We start from the raw sequence: 16451 nt of genomic DNA, 5'->3' as shown, positions 1-16451 counted from the left end.
TACAAATTTCTACTGAATTTAGATACTTACAAGCAGCTGTTGTACGTTTTTGTACGTTTATGTTGCTTCTCTAGTTGAAAGGCATCAATTTAGGAAAAACTCGTAGTGTAAATAAGTGAAGAAAGTGCAAAATCTCTGTGCAGAGAGCAGCAGTCGATTGTAGTGATGGGCATTCTGCATTGCACCCTCTGCTGGCAGTACCGGTTCCGACTCCGGAAATGCAAGCGCTGTGTGATTCTAGCTCGGCTATGTTTAAAGATAAGTGCGACTCATAGGAAGAATGCTGGAAACCATCCGGAACCATCCGGAATAATACGGAACTATGTAAAGTACAAGGTATTGTGCTGCTTCTTTTCTGCTAAAGGAGAGTCCGAATGCGTCTCCATTATACTGTTTGCTGCCCCTCACAATTGGTATGTTTAAAGGCTATGTTTAAAGATAAGTGCGACTCATAGGAAGAATGCTGGAAACCATCCGGAACCATCCGGAATAATACGGAACTATGTAAAGTACAAGGTATTGTGCTGCTTCTTTTCTGCTAAAGGAGAGTCCGAATGCGTCTCCATTATACTGTTATCTCGATTTGAGTCTATCATGGGATCAGGATACTCGGATGATCAGGACCAGCCGGAAATATTTGGAAGCTCCTGTTCCTTTTCTAATGGAACACACCGTAGAAGAGATTTCCCTATTTAGAGCAGTTAGTAAGGCTGCTGATGTTGCCTTCGTTATTCGGATATTTGCCTCGGCAGATATGGCCGGAATCATTCAATGTTTGTCTATAGGATGAATCGTTATCATTTTGAAACTGTTCAAACACTAAGATCCGGAACAGTTCCAAAAACGTTGGGACCTCCTGGTGCCTACAGGATTACAGGATAGTGTAAAGATGATCGTATTTTTTTGTACTTCCGTATTTGTCATCCCAATTGCTTGTTATTATTGGATTGCTATGGAAGTGTTCATAAATGATCGAAGTTTAACATTGGGTACTGTAGATCTGTTAGTTTGGCTTTGATAAAACGGACATATCCTCCACTTCGTTTACCTACTACACTATTAGTATCAAACCTGCTCTGCAGATTGTTCATAGTTTCGATAGACTTCAGGAACTGATGACGATTTTTATGGAGATTTTCAACCGACAAAATACATTTGTTAGGAACTATGTCATCCGGTGTCATATGAATCATATCTTTGTGCTTCAAGTGCTATCACTACTAGCATTAAGACTTATGTTATCCAACAAATCCATCGAAATTCATTTTAATATCAACCTTTATTGTACTATAAGCATTTATCACATAGAGGGGTTTGAAAGCCATTTCTACATCTAATGAAATTCCGTTAAGGTAAACATTGCTGAAAAAACGTTTAGAATCCAACGTAACAGGACGGAACAATGGGAATGCTTCTTTCACTACCTTATCACACCGGTCGTGTACTACCTTCTAAATTGTTCCTCTACTGTGCTGTTCGGTTTCTATTGGGAAACCGCTAGGCAGGTTTACAACCAGCGCGGAAGCATACCGTTTGCACCGTTAATTTTCTTCGCATTCAAGCTGGTGCATGGTTTCTGCTGTCTCCAAAACTCCTGCCTATTGTTCAGGAAGTTGATCGCGTCCTTAGCGTACTCCGACACACCCTCCGTGTTGGTGTCCGCCTTGCGCAGATCAGGGTGCTTGATCAGGTTCTCCAGATACTCCTTGTCAATGTACAGATCGCCCAGCAGTCGGCGGGAGGCACGCTTTTCCAGCTCTTCCCGCGACAGCTGGTTGCGTTTGGCGGTCTTGGGCTTTTCCACCTTGGTCGGTTTCTTTTGCGGCTGGTTTTTCGTATTATTTCCGATAGTATTCTCGATCGCTTCCTGCGTTTTTTGAACACCTGAATATTGGATGCAGGAGGGAAGTAGATTAGCTTCCGCGCGGGTAGACAGATTTGAGTCCGACTGATTTGTTACTACTACTTACCCAACCGAAAGCTAGCCAACTCCGGACGCAAGCGCAAACCACGGTGAAAAAACATCAAGCTGTGCTCGAACTGGCCCAGATAGTAGAGCGCTTCCGCCTTCTGGTAGATCGCACGGATGTTGTTTTTGTCCAGCACGAGAGCCGTCTCCGCATCCTGCAAAGCTTTGCCCGGTTCGCCAAGCTGCAAGAAACAGCGGCTCCTGGCAACCAACGCATTCTGATCATTGTTGTTCATCTCCAGTGCCTGCATGAATGTAGGGATGGATGAAGACATATTAGAAGTAATCGTTAAAGTAAATAGAGAGCAAAATAGTGCATTGTGCCTTGGAAATAAACAGAACAGCATTGTCCAAGTTTCCGTTCTTGATCTCACGCATCCCCAATGCCAGGATGGCACCCGGTTCGGCTTCCTCCGTTTGTAACGCCTCGTTCCGCTCCTGGCGTCGTTTGTTGATGAGATTTTGCTTTATATCAAAGTTTCCTGCAATCAATCAAACAAACACGATTCCTAGCTGGTTAAGGATCAGTGCTTCATGGGATGATAGCTCTTGCCACAGTTTCTTGCCTATACTAACGGCAGCCGCACGATCTTTATCGGTGTACACCTCGTCGAAGTAACGTCGCTTCTTGACGTCCACCGGCTCGTTGAACAAGTCACTGTAGGAAAGGTACAATACCGATGATTACGTGACCATCGTAAAAAAGCCGCACAGTACAGGGCTCGTGCTTCTAAAGGCCCTGCCAAACTCACCGATACTTTCTGGGTGCATTTTTATCACTCATATCAGAACAGTGGTCAGAAAACTGGCGTATCAGATGCGTATCCAGCTTGCCCTGGCTGGCCTGATGCTGGATGGTGGTCGTCTGAGACCCACCTCCACCACTTCCTCCCGCACCAGCCCCACTTCCACTACCACTTCCACCAGCACCACCACCACTACCACCACCGCTACCTCCACCGCTTGCACCGCCCGAAAACGTTACATTCGACTGCTGCTGCTGCTGGTCATCGTCACCGTCCGTTCTCAGACCCACGCGTACAAAGCTTTGGAGCAGCTCATCTTCGCCGCCCAATATTCCCAGTGCCGTTTTGGCGTTGCTCATGCTTGATTGTAGAGTTGTAGGCACAGCACACACAGTAGTAAAACTGTGATTTGAAAGGATTTAAAAGGAACTGTGCGCTGTGTAACAAGAGCAGTGTGACCCGCTCGTAAATGGGGTAACTTTTTCTTTAGGAACTAAAACTTTGAAGCTCCACGTCTGAAAGTGGAATGTGACCGAAATAACCGTGTAGCAGACGAGCGAACCCCCAAATGCCGAGTAAACCGAGTACCGGCACTTCACCGCCTATCGCGTGAAACCCATCACCTTCGCATAAACCTCACACATACACACATAAACACTCGCCAAAAGGGTGACGGAGAGTCATGGAAACAAACACTTGATAATCGATTTGTCATAAAACATAGTAAAAATTGCACGGCACGACATATAAAAAAGGGAGGTAGGTGGTACGTGCACCACCGTTCGGAGTCAATGGGTCAGAGTCGAGCGAATGGGGCTAGTGCGCTGTGCTTCTTTGATGGCGTGAAGGTGCCAACACGACCAACAACCAAAATATCTAACAGTAATAAATAAAGCCCAAACCGTTGTTGTGACGTGGGGTGAACTTCGTTGGGAAGCCAGCAGATCCAGCCCAGCGTGCACGGAAACGTCGGGAAGTGGCATTGCCTGATGTTCCGAAATAGGTTCCGAAACAAACAATACTGCACAGTATGGGTGGCAGCCTTCGTTGCATGTCAGTCAAACGCTAGGACTATGGTGGAAATATAGCAAATACAAAGTAATACTGGTTTGTGTGGGAGCGAAACAAAATGGATCTGCAATGCTGATCCGTAGAAGAAGCTTCTGAGACATTGCCCAAACGGCATAGGACGAAAAAATCGATCAACGTTGTATGCGTGGTTGAAGGATATAAGACATTCGTTGGCTACGTTTTGCGCAAAATTCTTCAAAGCAGACAAATTTACTGCTAATACTAAAGCGACCTACCTAAAACATCCTTTCTTAAAGGCTTCATTTATTTGCTTTAAAGCATTTAGTATTAGTAGGTGTATGAACCTCTCAGAATGTTATACTCCACTGCGATTGGTATATATACACACTGAGTGGCAACAAGTTGTTGGTCCTAAATTTAACGTTACATCATTGCAATCCACGGGCTACCACCGACCAATGCGTCAAATAAATGAATGAATGAATGACTCATTCAAAATAACTTTGCCTACTAATAGCAGCAACGGAAGGGAAAGTTTGCTGCCCCTCACAATTGGTATGCCTTGGCAGCAGTAGCATATACCAACAAACACCTATAAATAACACGTGCTGGGATATCGTGCAGGAAGGAAATAATAAACAAGAGTCCGGAAATAGGCTCACCTGGTCATACAATCCCAACGCTTTCGTGTAGTTTCGAACCTACAAAAAAAGAAGCAATAATTAATATAAGATTTGTTTTGTTTTTGAAAAGAAGAGCCAGATTTTAAAACACATTAATGAATCCTAAAACTTTGAAATTAATTCCAAAATATGTATATTTCAAACACTTCTACAAAAATCCTGCTGTATTTCTGTTCTTTCAAATGTATTGCTCGCTCGCGCCACTTATAAAAAAGCTTGCTATAAAAAAGCTCAGGATAAAGACTCCTGCAGAAAAGCTTCATGGTTTTCGTCGATTTTATAGCTCGATTATAGCGGCCGGTTGTACTGGCAAAAGCAAAGGACGATTTTTCCATACTCGTTTAACGCTTAAAGCAATTGACCGAGTGAATGAGACAAATAGAGATCAAAAGCTTTCGTACGAGCTTTCGATGGGACAAATACAAAACATTCTACCACTTGCTTCGTCGAAAAAGCTTTAACGGGCGGTTGTTATCCTTCTTTGATTTACAGTGATGGAAGTTTTTTTAACAATCAACTATAATTTAATGAGTTATTTTATGTGACCCGAGTAAAACTAGGACAAGGGGGAAATTCCTTGCAAAGAAGAATGTTTTAGGTTATAAGAAATAAATTTAAGATAATTTAAATGCGAATGAATCCAACGAATGGATTTTGATACGAATGAATCCAATCGTTTCAAATCTTATAAAACAATATCAGCAAAAGAGATTGAACATATAGTTAAATAATTCAGGTTAAAATTTGTGAAAAATTATCATTACATGTATTGGAAACATGATTCAATGCTTGGCGCACAAGCTTTCAAAGGGACATTTTAAACTATTTTGTATTGCTTTTAAAATTCCTGTTTCTTGATTCATTGTTTCAGTATGGAAACAGCATTACTTGTTTGCATCTTTAAATGTGTTGTAGCTTACCTTCATATACTTTAACGCTTCATCGCGTAGATTCTTTCCCGCTACCTCTATTTCGTCTATTACCGGTTTCGATCCTTTCTGACGCTTTTTGTTCATCGGTTTGTTCATCTTGCGCTGATTGGCGCGTTGCTGCAAATAGATCACAAGCAGATCATGTCATTATAGACTTCATTTTCTCTCTTGTACCTTATTGCTTATCGATTTATTACTTGATGCACTTGATTAAGTAATTTCGTTGTGTATTGTGATTTTAGGACTTCCCACCCAAAAACATTGGAAGCATTTTATTTTTAGAACACAGCTTTCCTGTTACATTGAGCTGCACTAAGTAGGAACAGCAATAGAACCATAGACAACCTTGAGCGTAATGTCTCGCAAAATAGACCGGCTTTCGTGTGGCGAAATTTTCAATTATTGACAAAATTGAACTCAAATTCCCATGCGCTGCTGGCTTCGTCTCTCGTAGCCGCCCAGCCCAGGAGTAGACCAGGAAACATCATAAATCTTTGTCCGCCTCCCCCCACAGCTTGACGGCCGGATGCCGGTAAAATCATGCTCGTCAACAAAAGACTACGGAACAACGAACGCCAGCTGGGGGATACAAAGAGGCAATGTGGGGAGTTTCAAACACGCGGAACACGGTGGCAGAACGCAAACGAGCTCGTCGAACCGCCGGTGAGGTTTTTACGGAAGGAGAAATAAACGCAAAAACAAACCACAAAACACATAAAATCGATTATCTTATTAGATTTATGTCATATTGAATGTGGTTTATACGGAGGTTCTGTGTTTTACGAGCCGAACTCGAAGGGCGCGCACTTTTTGTGTTTATTTTGATTGTGTTCGTTCGGGAGCTTGTGTTTCTTGTTTCCAGTTTTGGGTTTTGCTTTTTAGTCCCGTTTAAGTCCGTCGCTTCCGATCTAGTAGATCACCTTTTTTACATTATTGACAGGGGCACTCGTGTTTTTAATCTTCGTTTAGAGCTTGATGCTTGTTATTCTACTGCTCACAACACGCACGTTTAAATACATTTCTTGTATCGTAAAAATGGTCTATTAATGAAACAATTAACAATAAATGCTTATCGTAATACTTTCTAATGGCTACTGATTTTATTAAAAACAATTACGTTTATTTTGCTTACGCTCTAGTTAAAATCATTTTGAACTATTTTTATTAAAAATTGTATTATTAATTCATTCATTTAATTGATTATTCAAAATTAATTGTTGTTCTTTTAAAATTAATTTAAATAATTTTATTCGTGTGATAATAATTTTCGTTATTAACTTTTTTTTATCTTTCGGGTATCACTATTTGAAATTATCCCCTTTACAACAATGATTTAGTTAGATTTTTAGTTAGTTTTAGGTACCTTTAATGCGATAAAAATTATTCAATTAAACCCTCAGTGATCCTTCGTGGCCAATTTTGTTCCAATTAAAAAAAAAAAAGAAAGACTTCCTAGCGTTCTTTCAACACAGCTAAAACGCAAGCACAACAAAACCAACATTAAAACGTTCCATTCGTTGACAGTTTGTGAATTCTTTCTGAACGTTACGTGCATCAGTTACTTCCGCAAGGGCGCAAGGCAAATCGTTCAAGTCGTTATGCTTTCTCATTCCATTTTATGCGAAATTGCTATCATTGCACGTAGTGAAGCAATTAAGGTGATTTGCTTAGAACACGAAACACTTTGTTATTTATTTTTAGTTTTCAAACAGCTAGAGACTTTTCACCATTACTCCCTATCGTCATACTATATGAGATAATAGTTTTTTTTAAATCACTTTATATGTTCACTTTAATCATTAGGAACACACAAGAAGTGTTAACAGTAAGGCTCTTGAGAAGCCGTCATACTCAAAATTCAAAACAGCCACTTTATGTACAATCAAAACTACACTCACCATGCCACCACGAAACGCTTGGCGATTCATGTTGTATCCTTTTGCTGGTATCAATCAGTTAGAATGAATTTGGAAGTAATCAACAATCAATCAAGGCGGGAAACACTCCTCAATTTAAAAAAAACCCTATATCACGTTCTCCTTCCAGACACAGCTGGAACGTAAAGAAAGAGGTTTAACAAGAATTTAAATTTCACTGCGACTAAACTCCTCAAAATAATTAGCACTTCTCGCTTGAAAGTTTTCAAGCTAGAACCTTCCTTGAAACAGTTCCAACCGTAACGATAGCTCACGCAGAACTGAAACCAATGTGCTCGATAGTTTTTGAAAATACCGTCCCACCTGTACAGAGGGCATATGCAAACACCAACAACCAACAAACAAACAAACAAACAGACACACAGACAAACTCAACTCAACTAGAAAGATCGAAAAGAAGCAAAACCAAAAATCAAGGTATGAAACATTTATTTTTATCCTTTCATTATCGCGCGCATTATCGTGGCAGAACACAGAGGTGTCTTCTATTGTAGTAGAACAGGAGTTTTTGGCGATTATCGGTATCAACAGGACCGTTGTCAGTGCCCAAAACGGAAATCAGACAGTCATGATGTCTGCTACAGTATTCCGCTGCTATGAGCTTTCGTATTGAAATTTGTCGGCTTATTGGAAAAGCTGCTCCTTGAAAATGTACCGTCATCGTAGTTGCTCGTTTATCGATAAACTGGTGAGCGAGCAATTAGATAAGGATTTGGGGGGAAATAATTCGAACTGGGTTTTGTTGGAGTTGAGCTATTGATCCTTCATAGACTTGTGCCGGTGAAGTTGGCTGTTGATGAAAATTGAATAACCTAAAAAGGTATTACTATATTTTATTGCGGAAGGACAAGTTAGGATCGATAGTTTAATTATCAAAAATGTAACGAAAGTGAAATAGAGATCACTGGAATATGCTAAAACTTACTCAATAGGAAATAATAAAGAGCCCTAAATTAACAGGAACCTCCCATAGTCTCTAAGTCTCTAAGATATTGCAGGTTCTTTAATTCTCATTTAAGGTTTATGATCCTTTGCTAGTGATTAAACTAAACTCCATCTAACGATTCCGACCAAAACCCATCTATCGCGATCGCTATCTGCGGGGCCTTGTTTTACCGCTTCAAATAATGTTGCTCCATTCCCGACTCCCAGTCATTTGGCTCAGTCAGTGTAATAGTTTCCGACACGGGGATTCGGATTTTCCAACCACTAAATAGACGGATATATGTTGCCACCGAAACGGGGTAATGCGCCACCAAACACCCCTCCCGGGGGTGCCCATTATCCAATCAGTAAATCATCGAATTCGTTACAAATGACACGTATACCTGGCGGGTGCCACTACGCGACCACAGTAGTGGTAAAGCGTACCAAAAGTAGTCAAACAACAAGACACACGCAACCGACGGGTAGTAGTAGTACAAGTAGAAGGTTCCAATTGGAAGGCATTACCGTGGCCCCAATGTCCTCCTAGATTTCTTGCTATCAGTGTGCTATTATTGGGCTGTGCACATCGGAACTGCACGTCGCTTGTCCAAAACGGGATTCACACTTCGTCCCTTACGATGTAGCAACGTGTCAGTGAAAGTTACAGACAAGAAGGTAATAAAATGCACATGTTACATTACCGTTTCGAGGGACTAGGGTGTTGCGCTGGAAGAGCTGCTGGAGATAGGCAAGCGGGAGAGTACAACTAACAGGTTGAAGACTTCATTTTAGGTTGAGCGATGAGTAATCCTTGGGGTTTGTGTAGTCGCGCACCAATTACTTTGCGTCACTATCACTTTATGAGCATTCCTCACATGAATCACTTTATCACACATATACACTCAACACTATTACTTTTTAAAACATCTCAAAATGCTCTTGTCAACTTTAGAACCTTTTTGAGGTACTGCCTCAAATTTGGAGAAACATTTATTCCCTTATTCTTCACAACAACAGCTCACTTCAGCTCCCCCAAACACCGACGCTGCAACACCAAACATCGATCGACGTACGACGTTACAGTTGGTGAACGTACGGTTACTGCAACCTTTTCGGCACCATGTCCGACGCATACGCAGCTTGGCAAGGTACTGACTTTCGCCCAAACTTTCTGGCTTCTGGCTGATGGTTTTGGGGCTACGACTGGCAGTGTTTTAGGCTCTGATGGGGCTTACACACACTCTCGCTCTCTCGCTCTCTGTGAAGCCGAAACTTGGCACGAAAGACGCGGCCCGAGTGACTGACTGACTGCCTGTAGTATAGTAACGCGTGCCACAACACGTGCGCCCGCTGTGTCGTTGTACTACCAACGGTGGTGGCAGGTGTAAAGATTGTCATGTAGTTCACTCTTTTGAGCTGTTATTGTTGCCGTACTGCTGTTTGATTGAGAATGGCCGGGTTTGTTGTTACGGCCGGGCTGCATGCCGGTCTGAGTAGTGGTTGACTCCCAGAGCATTGTTTAGTGTGCCCAATGTCCGGAGCTTTATTAGTTGCTATTGAAATAGTATAAAATTCTCGTAGAAATCGTATTTTTTTAGATTTTTTTAAATATTTTGAATTACAATGAGCACTCTTTTGTGGACGGTTTAAAAAGCACAAAAATTGGAACAACTTTCGCCCCCTCTCCTCCAGGAGTTCTCTAAGACACCACATTCCCGGCACAAAACAGCAATAACATAAGGGAACCCCACCTAGCAAGCAGCGAGAGGAGGGAGGGTTAGGTTAAATTCATTTCGGTCCAGTATTGATTAGACAAATATAATTTCAACACGGACAGGTTAAGCCCGATAATAATGCTAAACCACGAAGGACGGACTCCCGACCGTACGACGCAAAGCAGAGAGGGGAAGGGAGCAGCTTCCAACATCCTCAATGCCACCACCGCCGACCTACCTGCTTGTAGCGTTTAGCAAACGCGTGGAGAAAGGGAATTCATCAGACGAAAAAGTTTATAATTTTCATTACCCAGTCAATCGCTTGGCATGCAAACGGGTGCGGCTCCCTGGCATTCGCCAAACGGGTTCGGGGTAGTCTGTTTGGAAATTATGGCCAAGTTTAGTGGAAACTGGCACGACAAAGCGGTGAATACGAAGAAAGTGCTGCCGGTGTGGATGGTTGGTAGGACTCTTCATTTCGTTCCTTGTGGGGCCGATAGTTTCGACAAACATAGACCCGCTATGTTGCTGTTAGAACGGTAAGACGTTCTATTCCTTTTTGCGGGCTAAATAAGTTATGTGGCTTTGTTGGGGCTGCATATTGGGAACACTCGTGGCCGGGGGAGGGGAGGCGGGCAGAACTTCAACGTAAATTTATCCTTATTGCTTTTTAAATGCTCTTCAAGGAGGTACTGGTGGTTTTATCGCTTGCCATGAAGTAGGACGGTCTAACCGCACCATGTTTCAACAAAAGGAGGGGTGCAGTGCGGTGCAGTTGTTGATTTTTTTCAATCACTTTTAAATTCGCATCGCTCGATATCGATGAATCGATCGAGCTGATTGTTGCCAAATTTGTTAGCAAAAAAGGGGAAAAAGAAATACGACCCTCGGGGGTTTCGACTAACAAGTGACCTCCGCAGTCGGCGAAATTGAAGTTGAAAGTCACGGACACTATCCTTCGAACTGAACCCTCTCTCTTTCGCTGACACCTCTGCCCGCGAACCAAACACGTTGGGTTTGCTATGGATAGACCCGCAAAGGCCGTCAGTTTAAATTTCAATATTCCATAGCAAAACGGGGGACCGCGGATGTCAAAGACGGTGACGGAAAGGAAAGAGCGGCAAAAATCAACAGTATGCAAAAGTGTGATGTCAAGGACGACGTCTCGCTCGAACGACGATTGGCGAGCGACGAATAGAGCACAGTGCACACAATAAACCCTTCCACATCAGCAGTGCAGATAACAGTGTACAGTGCTCCTTTGCACACTCTGTTTATGTTCCAATTCTACTCGATCTGACCTTATATAAATAGATTACCCAGCTGTTTACGAAAAATCTTAACATTCTAAGAGCTGTAACACCGTTCGATTCAGACACTTATACCTTCAAGGGTTACAGCGAACGGTCAATCTAAGCATAATCGTTATGCAAAGCATAATTCGCTTTCTTCCGCTTAAACGAGAATATAAAAAATTCGTGACACCCTCAGGCTAGCGTTCAGAATGGTAAGCATCGACTGTACTGATAATAAGCAGCACGGTTGGTGTGGTGAGTACGCTTGCAAGCGTGCAATGTGTGATAATGCCCTGCACTCACTCTACACAGGGGTTTTATTTACTGCAACGCTTACCTCTCCAAAGGGAGCGTGTCCATCCAAACGTATTTATGAACCCTTCCATTTATCTCGCCGAAATAGCTCAGTTGGGAGAGCGTTAGACTGAAGATCTAAAGGTCCCCGGTTCAATCCCGGGTTTCGGCACACAATGAGTGATGCCTCTCTCAATTCTTATACACACGTCGGTCGTGTCTCTCTCCCTTTCCTTTCTGGTTTTAGGAGAGAGAACACACAAAACCATGTGGAGAAGAATTGTTGAGGGAGGGGACTTCTCTTTTTCTTTTGCTGTTTAATTGTTGTACTGAAATATGCAAATATTGTATTGAATATTCATGCACTTTCAATTATAGTCACATTAAAAAGAGTACCATTTCCGTACGGAAATCATAATTGTATTACCGATAATTAGCACCTTTGGTCGCAGCATGTGTCATTGACTGCTTCTTGTGCCGTTTATGTTCGCTGGACTGTGCAAAACCTTGCCATTGAACGGTGGTAACGTTGATTCTGCTCAAAAGAGACCAAAGAAGAGATGCAATAAAGAAACTTCTGCTGTCGTTAGGTAAACCGGTGTCTTATTTAGATTTATGCGTTAGCAACTACCATCTGTAACTTGCATAGTTCAAACTGTCACTCTCGTTTGTACAAAAGCAGACTGACACTCTAAAAAACAACCTAATTCCTATGCACTAATGGCTTCACCAGAACTCGTTTCCACATGCCGAGAGTTGTGCGTTCTTTATCAACTTTACTTTCTGTGCTTTTAAGTCACCCCGGTTCTGTGCATACCTTTGCCACCACAGTGTATAATTTATGCACACTAACGATCATCGCCACCTTCATTATGCGCAACATCCACCCCGACGACAACCCCGTTGGTGAGAATCTGAGAATCGCCTTCTCAGCAATTCAGCAAAGTGGTTGTTATCTTCACCCGCGGCACGTCGCGTAGTACTAGAAATGCTAGATGACCTCGACCGAGACCGTCGGCGATGAGGACCTCCGTCGCTTGGGTCAGGGAGCGTTCGGGAAAAGCCAGCACCTCACCAACACAGGTTCATCGAACCAGTCGCGTTCTTGCATTCTTGTCTCACGAGCCTCCCCTCCTCCGTAGGGAGATGCCGTAGAAAGCGAAACTTGTTCTTTCTGCCGGTGTCCAGCCAAACCGGGTCGAGATTACTGCCGGACATTACCGGTGGGGCAGAAGACGAACGGCAGCAACAACAACAAAACCTGATCGTCCATGTTCTGCTCCAGCTTGTGCGCATCCACGAAAAGATGCATTATAAATAGGTCAGTCTGGAAAAGTGGCAAAGTTAGTCCCAGCTTGGCTGTCGTTTTGCGAATATCTCTTTCCATTCCTGCCCAGTGTGTAGCTCGATAAGATGGTGTCACAGGCTACAGTGCGCTGTTCCGCCCTGGTGCTGGTGGTTCTGGTGTTTGCCACCAGCGTAGTTCAAAGTGCTCCGCAGAAAAAGTTCCCCTTTGCCAAGGCTCGGTTAGCCGCACCGGAACCGGAAGAGCGAGCAAGCGCGGAAGCAGTGGCATCTTCCCAGGAAGCCGCTTCCCAGGAGTCCGCTAGTGAGGAATCGTTGGAGAAGATCCAAGCCAAGTCGGCTCAGTACGCGTACGATACGTCCGTGAACGATACGATCAACGATCATGCCATCATGCGCCAGGAGGAACGCAATGGGCTGTCGCTGAAGGGCATGTACTCGTACAGCGACGGGTTCTTCAAGCGTACCGTCCACTACGAAGCGGACGACAAGGGCTACCGTGTGGTGAAGGAGATTAACATCCCGATCGGTAACGGACCGCAGGTCGATCCGCACGGCAAGGCGGACGTGTCATCTTCGCTGACCGGTTCGTACTCGATCACCGCCGACGATATTGCCAAACCGCAGCGCAAAGGTGTGGCGGCATCGTCCGAGGAGGCAGCAGCGTCGTCGGAGGAGGAGCAACCGGAAGAGGATCCAGTTGCGTCGGACGAAGAGAAGAAGTAGGAAAGCGGAAAAGCGGGCAATGTTTGCGTGCTGTTATGATCGTCCCACGGCTCCGGTTATCGTTGAATGCAATAAAAGATCAGACTGTTATTTATGAACAAATGAATTGAGTTGTTTTTTGTGTGGTTTGTGCTGTAGAATGCAAAGATTTTTTAAAATTATTTCGCACGTCAGACCTGTTTGGGATATCCGTAATTATATTACCAAACTTGATCTTGCTCACTAATTTGGATCCATCTAGAGGTGATGTGACAAACAAGTACTCGTACTTTTGAGAAAACGAAAGATTCTTATTTTCTTCGACATTGGCAAGATTCAACTTTAGATGCTTAGATTTTCGTATTGGATGTCTGCGGGATTCTTATTCGTATGCGTATTCGTACAAGCTTGCCAGATGATAGAGGATGCATGGAAATAATGGTTAAAGAGATGATGATATTAAGAAGATCTTTTCATGTCATTCTAGTCATTTCAAATTGCCTAAAATAAAATGAAGTATATTTGCACATACCTCTTTTTTCTTGTATTCTTCTCTGTATATTCTACTTTCAAGTGTAAATAAATAAATGTTTCTCGCGAGAATAATACTATTTAACTGTGTGCAAATATGAAACATACACAGTCCTTCAACAATTGTTGGAGATAACACATTTTCTCCTAATAGCCTTGTTTTCAATGTCAAAATTTGGGGAAAAATTATTATTCCACAATAGTTCTTCTTCTTCTTGGAACAGCAACTGTTATCCGTCAAGGCCTGCCTGTATCACTAGTGGGATTGGCTTTCAGTTAATTATTGATTAAGCAATAGCAGGATAGTCTGTCCTACGTATGCTAAAATGGTTAATAATCAAATTCGGAGAACGGGCTAGGATTTGATTATCTAGTTAGATAAGTACAAAGTATTTATGTGGCTTAATGAATGTCAATAGTTTTCGACAGTTTGAAAAGAATTTCGAATGTGCCTGCAGCAGAATAGACAATTTCTATCATAAGGGGAGAGAATTCCGATTCCGAACTACATTTGTCCTTATACAAGTCATTGAGATTCCTTCAGCCCTTAAGAGTCGTCCCACGAGTCCTATGTCCTATGTAGAACGCCGGGAAGTTAAGTAGTTAAAGACATTACATGCATGCCCAGCAGAGAATTGCGTTATATTGATTGGTTCTCTCAACAGTCTGCAGAATATCTGGGAACAGTCTGTTATTGAATGCTGATTGAGGTATTTAATATAAATTAATAATTTGTAAATAGAAAAAAATATTCATTTTGTTCCCTTTATTCTTATATTCTTATAAAGAATATTAACTGAAGCGACCACGAATCCATGCTGAGCCCGGTATGCCTGCCGTACTCTTGTTGTCTTGAGTCATCAAACGAAGCTGCTTACTTAACGAAGTGCGTTTAGGTTGTAAACAGTCATAAAACTGTCCGTGTATGCAGAGTTTATCCAGGCAGCAAATAAGTGAGTGTTTGCAACACACTCAAAATGAATGTATGGATAGTTCTGCTGTGCGATCGACGGTATAGTATAATTAGTCATTGAAGTTGCGCTCAGACATGACGATAAACTACTTTAAAGGCATGGAGATGACGGTTAAGAGATAATGTACGAGATATCGACCGTATCCTAATTGGAGTTGAAGGTTAGATCGGTGGAGGTCTTGAGAATGTCAAGCCTTAATTGTTATTGAGGAGATGCCTCACACGATTAACTGCGATGTACACCTACCTGTGCAATTTTTGCGTTCCCCACAACCCAACACAACACCCACTTGTAAATGCCTTCTAAATTTAATAGTTTATTTAAGAACAATTTTGTTTTTTTATAAGCTAATCATTTCACTCCCGACCTCGAGCTTCTCGCTTCCATTACGCACGGACACACTTCGGCTTCTTGGAGGATGGATCGACGCCACACTTCTCGAACGAGTTGCACTTGGTGCTGCCACAGTACGAGCCCGAACCGGAGTTGGAACCATCTGGAGCCGACGCAGCAACAATAAAACCGGTGGAATAGTAATGAAAAAAAACATGCAAGATAACCATAACGGAGAGGACCGTGATTAATGAGCAGCCCTGAACTGAAGTGCCAATCTTTAGATATATTGAAAAACACAATAGAACGAGTGTGTAAAGAAGAGAAGAAAACATAATTCCAAATACCAATAGACAGTGTGATATTTTTAGTAATCTGCCCCTAAACGGTCAATCTCGTCAACTTCGGTTATGAAGCGTGCACAAAGCGTGCGTGGTTATAATCAGCACTCTGGTGGACATTGCAAGCAAATGTGGGTCATAATGTAGGGGCGGCGCTTTATACTTACACTTGTTGCTGCCCTGCTTCAGTTTGCTTCGCTCGACGCAGGATTTGCGATTGCAGGCGTTGGAGCAACACTTGCCACCGATGTCGGCACAGTCCCGATCGGTCAGGCAGGTCGGTGAGCAGGAGCCAACTTTGGACGCGAGTGGACACTCATCGCCAGCTGGTGGTGGTGTTGTGTTTTGAAGAGATAAAGGGAACATTATTGCACAAGGATGTAACCAGGATTTAAACGGTTTCAAAGCTCACTTACAAGCACTCACAAGCACGACGCACAGCGCAAGGGCCAGGGCAACTACCATAAGTTTTGCTGTTATGGATAGACGATTAAGAGGAGTTAATATTCATATGATTCCACAATACAAACTCTTCTCCAGAACGCCACATTCCTACCCATTTTGATGTTGTTTGAGATGATCTTGTGTTTATTTCACAACGCGAAGATTAAGACGCCAAATCCAAACGAGTCACAATCGGCGAACGGTTACAGATGAACTGATCGGTCGACCGGTTCACAAGACGCGTGGAGATAACTTGTTGCTGTAACGCACTTTAAAAATCGTTAACCC

At 42.8% G+C, this 16451-nt stretch overlaps 3 protein-coding genes and 1 non-coding gene across 5 annotated transcripts; 2 read left to right on the top strand and 2 right to left on the bottom strand.

The window, feature by feature from the left end:
- Positions 1-1264: 1264 nt before the first annotated feature.
- On the bottom strand, positions 1265-4007 carry LOC120959072 (outer dynein arm-docking complex subunit 4). Its single transcript, XM_040382226.2, has 5 exons — positions 2722-4007; positions 2536-2627; positions 2294-2451; positions 1971-2214; positions 1265-1884 (listed from the first exon to the last, which is right to left on the bottom strand). Exons 1-5 carry the CDS (start codon positions 3072-3074, stop codon positions 1508-1510), a joined length of 1224 nt encoding a protein of 407 aa, XP_040238160.2. The 5' UTR covers positions 3075-4007; the 3' UTR covers positions 1265-1507.
- Positions 4008-11629: 7622 nt separating this feature from the next.
- Trnaf-gaa (transfer RNA phenylalanine (anticodon GAA)) lies at positions 11630-11702 on the top strand. Its single transcript has one exon. It is a non-coding gene; the product is annotated as a tRNA-Phe (tRNA).
- A 1119-nt stretch (positions 11703-12821) lies between these two features.
- LOC120959706 (uncharacterized) lies at positions 12822-13667 on the top strand. Its single transcript, XM_040383306.2, has one exon. The coding sequence runs from the start codon at positions 12944-12946 to the stop codon at positions 13559-13561; it is 618 nt and encodes a 205-aa protein (XP_040239240.1). The 5' UTR covers positions 12822-12943; the 3' UTR covers positions 13562-13667.
- Positions 13668-15341: 1674 nt separating this feature from the next.
- Positions 15342-16422, bottom strand: LOC120955261 (WAP four-disulfide core domain protein 12). Of its 2 annotated transcripts, none has more exons than XM_040375967.2 (4): positions 16276-16418; positions 16136-16192; positions 15887-16045; positions 15342-15541 (listed from the first exon to the last, which is right to left on the bottom strand). In XM_040375967.2, the coding sequence occupies exons 1-4, from the start codon at positions 16277-16279 to the stop codon at positions 15432-15434; spliced, it is 330 nt and encodes a 109-aa protein (XP_040231901.1). In that variant the 5' UTR covers positions 16280-16418; the 3' UTR covers positions 15342-15431. The 2 variants fall into 2 exon arrangements, with proteins under 2 accessions (XP_040231901.1, XP_049466681.1); XM_049610724.1 differs by lacking the exon at positions 15342-15541 and adding an exon at positions 15576-15780 and having other exon boundaries at positions 16276-16422.
- Positions 16423-16451: the final 29 nt, after the last annotated feature.

Source organism: Anopheles coluzzii, chromosome 3 (assembly GCF_943734685.1).
Source record: "Anopheles coluzzii chromosome 3, AcolN3, whole genome shotgun sequence".
Classification (NCBI taxonomy): Eukaryota; Metazoa; Arthropoda; class Insecta; order Diptera; family Culicidae; genus Anopheles; species Anopheles coluzzii.
The sequence above is the reverse complement of the archived record's forward strand: the minus strand, read 5'-3'. Positions and strand labels throughout refer to the sequence as shown.

Excerpts from the sequence above, each read along its gene's own strand:
- LOC120959072 (XM_040382226.2), bottom strand. The coding sequence starts at position 3,074 with ATGAGCAACGCCAAAACGGCACTGGGAATATTGGGCGGCGAAGATGAG. Across the intron at positions 2,452-2,535 it reads TGCGGCTGCCGTTAGTATAG|GAAACTTTGATATAAAGCAA; the intron begins GCAAGAAACTGT and ends GATTGATTGCAG. Across the intron at positions 1,885-1,970 it reads GTTGGCTAGCTTTCGGTTGG|GTGTTCAAAAAACGCAGGAA; the intron begins GTAAGTAGTAGT and ends TCCAATATTCAG.
- LOC120959706 (XM_040383306.2), top strand. The coding sequence starts at position 12,944 with ATGGTGTCACAGGCTACAGTGCGCTGTTCCGCCCTGGTGCTGGTGGTT.
- LOC120955261 (XM_040375967.2), bottom strand. Across the intron at positions 16,046-16,135 it reads CGTCGTGCTTGTGAGTGCTT|CTGGCGATGAGTGTCCACTC; the intron begins GTAAGTGAGCTT and ends CACCACCACCAG. Across the intron at positions 15,542-15,886 it reads GAAGCAGGGCAGCAACAAGT|ATGGTTCCAACTCCGGTTCG; the intron begins GTAAGTATAAAG and ends CGTCGGCTCCAG.